The sequence below is a fragment of the Lytechinus variegatus genome, chromosome 1 (genome assembly GCF_018143015.1).
Source record: "Lytechinus variegatus isolate NC3 chromosome 1, Lvar_3.0, whole genome shotgun sequence".
Classification (NCBI taxonomy): Eukaryota; Metazoa; Echinodermata; class Echinoidea; order Temnopleuroida; family Toxopneustidae; genus Lytechinus; species Lytechinus variegatus.
Genome location: NC_054740.1, coordinates 35,746,554 through 35,755,441, shown reverse-complemented (window position 1 = coordinate 35,755,441; position 8,888 = coordinate 35,746,554). Strand labels below are relative to the sequence as shown.

Below are 8,888 nucleotides of genomic sequence, written 5' to 3'. Positions count from 1 at the left end.
TCCGCAACTGTTCAATGAAAAGATTTGAAATTTTATGTGTATGTAACTGATACTTAAATGTGTCTGATAAGCTTAGTAACAATTATCAAAAGACTGCTAGTTCTACTGTATAAACATTTGAATTACAAAAATTTGTCTGAACGTCATGTCCGTTACGCTGGAATTGACCACATGTAAATTGAATTGGTTGGTTGAAGAATCCACAAGCGAAATATATTATCACATTAAAAAGAAATGAGTTTGCATGTGCCAGTGGTTTAAATGCAGATTGCAAATGAATTATGTTTTCTGCCAGTATGGAGACACCTCCATGAACTATAGAGTAATTGGAACCACATATGCATGTGCATACAATTCAAATCAATTAGAAGGAAGAATTGCTAATGGTTAACACACATGCAACAGCCATTAAATGGTCATCACATCCCATCCACTCCCATATGACGTGTACATCCATACATATCAATCTGACACTCATTGTAAAATAATGTCACTCAAATGCCCAACTGAAATATTTCCCCTGTACGCATCTCAAATTTTCTCATCTCAAAGTTCTAAAATTTAAGAACAAATTGAAATATAGAAGAGGATATGCATGTAAAATATTACTGATTTTCAAGCTTGCATAAAAGAGAGAACAATTTCAGTGTGCCAACCTACGATAATTTTTTACTCATTGAGGCCTATGTGAGAGACAATTAGGGTCTATGGAAAATATGAAATAAGGGTAAAAGAAAATCTATTACATATTTCAAATTCTTATTTTCTGTCTCAAATACATAAAGATAACAGAATGATAATTCACATTTTAAATGTACAATTCATGTAAATGTACAGGTTTAATATAGTAAATCAGTTATGTTTTAACAAAAAATACCTTATGTAAAGATAATTGTTTGAATGTACATGAATAAATTATCTTATTATTCGAGACATTCCTTTGGAGTTGAGACTGAGACTTGAGACAACTTGTATGATACCGCAAACTATATGAACCAATTAGAATTTAAGTCTAATTTATTGGAGTGATTGTTATAAAAGGTGTCTAATAAATTGAATTGTGATTTTTCACAAAGAACAATCTCTTCTCTATACATACAGTATGCTGCAGGCATATATCATCTTAAAATTTAAAATAATTTGTCTGGTTTTTAATTTACAAAAAATAGCATTTCCTGTCTGATCGATCAGTGCTATGACTAAGTGTGGGGAACCACAAAACTGGTATTGCTTCAGGCCAATTTATCAAATTAATGTTTTTATTATACTACTGTAATTCTAATGACAAAAAGATCTGCAACAATGACAAGATTCCTCAATTACAAAACTGAAAACATTTAATTACATATTCCAGCAGAATTCAGAAGTAGGCTTCTGTACACTGTCAAAGTCTGTCCCATACAGCCTCGTCTCAGTCTACTGTGATATTTGATCAATTCATTATTTACAAGTAGTGGTACTTGCTAGAAGTGATGAACTACAACAGAATATCTTGAGTTGACAAACATTTCCCCTGACAACATAAAAGCTTTCAAGGGTATTTGAAGCACAAAAATCAAATAATTCAGGCAGTTTTAATGGGATACTGTTCTTAAACATAAACATCTTATGTTTAGTTATTCAAATTTGAGACTGGATTGATTCAATTGCTGAAAGCAGATCAGATGAGGTTTTTCTTCTTCTCTTTATGGGGGGGGGGAGGACTCGTTAAGGGTATCAAAAACACTGATTTTCAAGAAAAAGGGTGGTTTTGAAAGACTGGTCAATGGTCAATCAGGGGTCAAGCGTATTTAGGGTATGTTTCTTCCCCCAAGCTTTTCCCCCGATGTCGTATTTTTGGGACAACTTGTTTAGGGGGTTATTTTGCACACAGAGAAAAAAAATTGTTTAGGGAGTGTTTGGAAATAATTTGGTCATGCGTGTGTACAGCAAGTATTAAATGTCACGGGGGGGTCTACATGAAAATACTGAGAGAATTGTCTGAATATGAGATCATGATTAGCATACAGTTTATGTCAGGCAAACCTACATATATTCCAGATACAAATATTGAATAGGCTACCCCCCTAGGTGAGTGGGTCCTTTCTTTTTCTTTTATTATTTTTTGATTTGTCATTCAGTAACAAGCCAATATAAGTACATTTATAAACCTATCCCTTGCCACATATCTTGCCTCCTTCACATTCCATCTTATTATATCAAGGAGTATCACCACCAGAGTCAATGCCCTGGCCATCAATCTACATGTGCATGTACATGTATAGTACATACATGTAGCTTCCCTCCAGTTGAAATTTTATTATGAATGAAATTGGGGCATTCAAATCATTATGTATTGGCTTGGTCTAGTTATTGCTTCGAATCTAAAGAATATTCTGAAAGACAATTCTAAAGGATTGTCAAACGTAAGCATATAACTTAATACTCGATCTCGGCACTCTAAAACAGATGAATTACATGTACTGCAGTGTATTCCTATATTCCATGAATGGAGGCACATTTTCATGATTCAGGGGGTTGATGCATTAATATGCAAACATGCATGCAGCCTAATATTTCTATTGTCACCTGATACAAATTGGCAGAGTATCAACTGTAGAAATTATGGTCATGTTTGAAAAGCTCCACAACAATGATTTCAAAAATCACATATTTGAAGACATTTGGTACATGATTAACCTATAATGTGTACATAGCATGCACATTATGCAACTTGGACCAAAACCATGCAAGATCGTGCTATCCAATATCACTATGTACAGCAAAGCTATCAATTGACCCTGATGATGCTAACTCTTAGCAGCTGTGAGGAGGATTCCATCTTGGAAATTGGACATTATCCTTCACATTCAGGAACATTGATGGAGGCATCAGGTTTAGACTCCCTGTGTACAGGGTATGCTAACAAAAAAACTCTGATCCCAAGAATGAAAGAATGAAGGATTAACAGTCTTCAATTTGGTACATGTACCTGGAATAGATTTGCCTGACATACATTGTAAACTGTATTCTAATCATAATCTTATAAGTTATATTCAGACAATTTTCTCAGTATTTCCATGTAGACCCCATTAACTTTACTTATTGAATTGCACACTGTGTCATGGTATCAAAAATTAAATCAAATCATTTTTAATCCTTCAATATTTAACCTCTTAAGGCCACCCCACACCTTATGACTGTTCGCGATCTGATTTTGGAACAAATCACACTGCTAATTTTCTGAAAATGTGAATGGAACATATCATTTTTAATATTTGAGGTTAAATTCATTGAAAGAATACTACTAATAACCATTTTGAAAGATTGCTAACCTTTACTGTGGATTAAAGACCAAATTAAATTCAAATCGTAGCCAATCGTACCACTGCTATGACGTCATTACGACTAGATATTAAATTCGCTTTTATTCTTAGGATGATAGCATAGTCGCTGATTTGAACATAGATATTTGTACGATGATTTCGAACATAACACAGTAAGATATTCCACGTCTCAATACTACTTACTAGTTACTAGCAAGTTGGTTACTAGCATCAAATTCTACAACTTTTATTCTGAATTCGGGTTGCAGACCAATCGTAAGGTGTGTGGTCGCCTTTAAAGCTAAAATTTGTTTATTATAAATTTTCCTTCTGTTACATGAAATCATCTACGAACAATTCATGTAAAAAAAATTAAAGTTGATCTCATCAGATAAAAAGTGAGCTGCACTTTCAACAGAGTGAACGCTTCAAATAAAGACCCTTGCCCTCATGAACTCAGATTTTGGCAAATTTTATAGGTACAAGTATGTCGGCCTATAAGCTACAATGAAGAGTACAAAACTCCTCTAATTTCTACTCATTCATAAGTTTTAAGGGAATTGAGTTCAGTGACTCAAAGGAAATAGGATCATTTTCTTCCTTATCTTTTTTTTAATCCACTGAAAACTCCATCCTTTTGACTGGATTCTCTTTGCTTTGAAAATCAGCATCTTTAATCTCTTAATCCATCAAAAGAATTGCAATGTTTTGGGTGATAGAACTGTGGTTTTAATGAATAAGCCGTGAGCACTGCACCCATTGTGACACCTCCATACTGTTTGGCGACAGAAGAGATCAAAGGAACGGCTAACCATTGGGGTAAGGTGGTGGGGAGACAGTACACTGTTGTGAAGCATTGTAGATGGTATGTGCACACAGAGTGATAGGCTTTGCTCTTTCATTGCCCCCATCTCATTGTGCATAACAATGGCTATTCAAGTAGGCTGTGGCTTGGGAGTGAAAAGAGAGTAGAGGGAAGAAGGCTTGTTTCTATAAAAGAAGTGCCTGCATTCATTCATTATATACAGGAATATGAATGCAGTTGGAGTTGAATCATCTTGGTTAAATTAAAACTTTTATGTAAGAACACAGCACCGTCATACATTACACTGATGGTGGGCAGTATTGAATATACACTCTAATATTTGGAATATAATAAATATGATTAAACTGGAGAATGTAATGTGGTGACTCGAAATTGTTATTGACTTCCAGAAATTCCACTAGGATGAAATTTTCTTCATTTGTCTCCAACAATAGACCTTTTAAAGTAAATAATTGATTTTCTCATCAAAACAAATATTGAGAGAATATTTCCATAATATTTGAATCTCATGCCATAAAGGAGGCATGTCATGATCAAAGAAACTGACACAATCCAACATTCAGAACTGGGATTTGCTTTGCTTTTGGAGAAATGATAGGGGAACAAGGTATGTATACTGCAAAAGTGCAAAATTATTCATTCTTTCAGAACGAAGAAAGTTCAACATGAAGGAAAAATAGGGAAAATATTCAGACCATTCATACAGCTATGTCAATATTTATAAATTTAGCACTAGCAATACTGCACCGATCCACAATGTAGCCCATTACTCACTGTTGAAAAATAAAACATACACTTGGTATTAAACAGCACATTTTCATGAAGTGCTACTTGCCCGACCAATTCACAAAGCATATTAATCCACTAGACAGTGAAAGAATGTTTTCTTTTAGTTCATGAATTTTTTAATAAGAAAGTTGAAACCTACATGTAGCAATCTACAATGTATAAAAATGTAAAATAAAATTCTTCTTTAAGAGGGAGATAAACCCTAAATATTGCTGACAAAGACTTTTTTTTCAACCAATTAATTTTTTCAGTGGCTTGGATAAGTTGGATTCATAAGGACTCCATATCCCAATCAAACCAAGTCGCAGATGCTTCTTATCAACTAAATTACCATTACCTTTGAATTTCTGGTTTTGAAAAATGAAAAGTTTCATAACAAAACTAACAAAAAATACAAGAAAAGTTTTCTTACCTGCAAAAAGCAGTAAGGTATCTCCTGTTCTTCCAAAATGGATGCATTATAAGACCCTGGAAAGAAGACAGGTTGGTTGTCGTTGACATCGGTGATGGTGATGTTGATGATCACAGATGACGACAAAGATGTCTCTCCTTCATCACTGGCAATCACTTCTAGGAAAACAGATCCTGTTTCCTCTCTATCCACCTTCTGTAGAGTAGTCACTAGACCTGACATTGGATTGATGTCAAACCAGTTAGAGTACCCGGTGCCTTCAGGAGATATCCTGTAGATGATCTGTGCATTGACACCTTCATCAGCATCTGTTGCATGGACCTGCTTGACTGGGGTACCAGGTTCAGATGCCTCAATGATGGTGGCATGGTAAATGGGAAGGTCAAAGATGGGTGGGTTATCATTGACATCAGTCACTGCAATGGTCAGGTTCACCTCAGCATGCTGTGGCGGTGATCCAAAATCAGTCGCTCTGATTGAAATGTCATAATTTGCCACCTCCTCACGATCAAATGAATTTGCAGTGCTTGCCACAATAAGAAAATATACTTGGTTGCTATTCTTTTCAAGGTCAAACTGGCCAGCACCGCCTCTTATAGTCATCGAGACATTGGTAAGGACACCATCATCAGGATCTGTGACAGAGATGCGTGCCAGGGTGGTATCTGCGACCGCTGCCTCCGAGACCTGTGGCGCTCCTCCTTCAGGAAGAAAGAGAACTTCAAGAGATGGTGGTCTTTCATTGATGTTCACCACCATGATGGATACATAGGCAGGCTGGCTTGACATTGGAGGTTCTGCTTTATCTTGAGCAATGACAAGGAAATCATGGGCCTGGGCATCTTCATAGTTCAGGGCCTTGTTCAGATACACTATTCCAGTAGCAGGATCAATTCTGAAGAAGCCATCGTCTCTTTGTAAACTGAAGACAACCTCTCCATTCAACCCTTCATCCTCATCAGATGCTGTCACCTGAAGCACAGATGAGTTTACAGGAGCACTCTCATTGATGATAGCAGTAAAAGAAGTCTGGGTGAATACTGGTGAGTTGTCATTCACATCGGTTACTTTGATATTGACTGTGGTATTTGCAGTGAGCTGTGGATCTCCTCCATCATAGGCCTCAATGACCAAGGTGTATAAAGAGATTGTTTCACGATCAAGGGTCTTATTGACAATGATATCCATGTAGACACCAGATTCCCTAACTCTAACATCAAGATCAAAAGTGTTGTCAATATTCCCATCAACAATTCGATATCCTTGAATGCCATTTATACCTTCATCCGCGTCAGTTGCAGTGACTCCATTGATTTTAGTCATGTAAGGCTGAACCGCCTCAGTCACTTCAAACGTCCTGTTATTTTGAGAAAATATTGGACTGTTGTCATTTGTATCATTTAGCCGGATTGTAACCACAATAGTCTGTCCAAATGTTGCACCAGCAAACACAATCATGATGATTTCCTGTTCATCTGCAGTCTCTCTGTCTATGACTACATTAGTTCTTATTATTCCTGTCCCTTGCTCTAGCGTGAATTCTGTAATTTGATCGAAAGTTGTAAATGTCGGGTCGAAAGATGTGTCATCCTGTAGATTTCCCACAAATGTCCCAATGGGTTGATTTTCTTTCACACTGTAATAAACAGATACTGATTCCTGTGCTACACATGTTCTGACAGACATTAGTGCCAATAATGCAAATACAGTCACACATACTCTCCACGACAATGCCATTTTCCGGTGTACTTGACAGCCATGTGTCCTCCTCCTAAAATCTGTTCCACAGGACATCATTAATCCTTCAGCCACACACATTTCACTGCAATCCATCCTGCAGTTTGACTGCAGGCCACACTGTCCTCCAACTCCTACAGTCCTGACTTTTGATGATGCCATCCCATTCATTTAATTCCGTTTTGCTTCCATCCAAGCTAGGGGCAAGGCATGCCAAAGTTAGAGTTAGACTCTAATTTTGTGTTGCTAAATTCTGAATCTGAAAGTTTATTTCAACTTCAAGTTCATTTTGGCATTTCGCACAGTGAAATAAATCATGAATTAATCATAGTATGGGATCATTTAATATTCATCCATTCGTGAAGTTGAATATTGACTGAAATATGCACACCTTTTAAAGCAGGAGCTCGCGCAAAATCCATAAAATCAGACTTAGGCCGGGCCTACGCCATGCGAAAACAGACGATGCTACGGCCTAGCCGTAGACCATGCCAGCTCTTACGGGGAACCTCACCCAAGACTGCTTGACAACACAGCACGCCTCTGTCTGGTTTAGTTTTGGTCCATATTCCTCGAGTTTTACTGCTCTCCAAATCACCATGGATAAAGAAAATTGATAAAATATTGCGACACGTCTCTCCGAAACATCACTCAGATCAAGTTTTACAGTTCTCCGTATAATGAAACTGTCGAAAATAACAATTTGGCCAAGTTACCGGCGTACTGAGCTGAGCTGCTCCGGAGCGCGCGTTTCCGTTTTACACCCTGGCGAAGGCATTTTCCGGAAAAGTAGCCAAAAAGCGACTAGTGAAGAGTCTACACACGTCGCTGGTTGCATGCAGCGTGCGACACAGGCGAGTCCACCACCGCATGCAATTTGCACAGTTACTGATCAGAGCACAGAGTTCCTCGGCACTTCATGTACAGAGAGAGCGGCAGTCAGGAGTGAAATCCGAACATGCTTTTGCAGTCGCGTTGTTTATGATAGTTTTTTTTTCTAAAAATAAATTATTAACTAAATGAATAGAATGACAGACAAAATCAAAATAAACAGATACTTATATTAATGGAAAGACAAATTGAAGTTTGATGGATTGATACACTTAGAAGCTGCCGAAAGATAGATATAGAAGACTGATAAATAGATAGAGACAAGAAAGACAGATAGAAATAGAGAGAGAGAGAGGTGGATAGATAGATAGAAAGAGGGAGAGATGGATGGATAGATAGATGAATAGAGAGAGGGGAGAGACAGAGAGGTCGATATATAGAGGGAGAGGGAGAGAGAGATGTTATAGATAGAAATATGGACGGACAAAGAGAAAGAGAGAAAAAAAGACAGACAGATGCTAGAGAAGGAGAGAGATAGGGAATTTGAGAGACAGATAGATAGATGTTAGATAGATAGAAAGATAAAGAGAGAGAGAGAGACAGAGAAGATATACAAATTAACAGATACATAGATAGATAGATAGATAGATAGAGAGAGAGAAATAGAGAAAGACAGACAGATAGATAGATAGATGGATAGAGAGATAGATAGAGAATTTGAGAGATAGATGTTAAATAGATTTAAAAGTGAGAGACAGAGAAGATTATTAACAAATTAACAGATAGATACTGAAGTTATAAAAATAGATAGATAAATAGATAGAGAGAAATAGAGAAAGACAGACAGATGGATAGATAGATAGGGAGAGATAGAGAGAATTTGAGAGATAGATAGATGTTAAATAGATAAAGAATGAGACAGGGAAGATTATCAACAAATTAACAGATAGATAGATACTGTATACAAAAATAGATAGAAGATAGATAG

The 8,888-nt window shown here is 36.7% G+C and overlaps 1 protein-coding gene across 1 annotated transcript; it reads right to left on the bottom strand.

Annotated features, from left to right (window-relative positions):
* Positions 1 to 3,237: 3,237 nt before the first annotated feature.
* On the bottom strand, positions 3,238 to 7,808 carry LOC121412825 (protein dachsous-like). Its single transcript, XM_041605590.1, has one exon. The coding sequence runs from the start codon at positions 7,238 to 7,240 to the stop codon at positions 5,291 to 5,293; it is 1,950 nt and encodes a 649-aa protein (XP_041461524.1). The 5' UTR covers positions 7,241 to 7,808; the 3' UTR covers positions 3,238 to 5,290.
* Between the last annotated feature and the right edge of the window lie 1,080 nt (positions 7,809 to 8,888).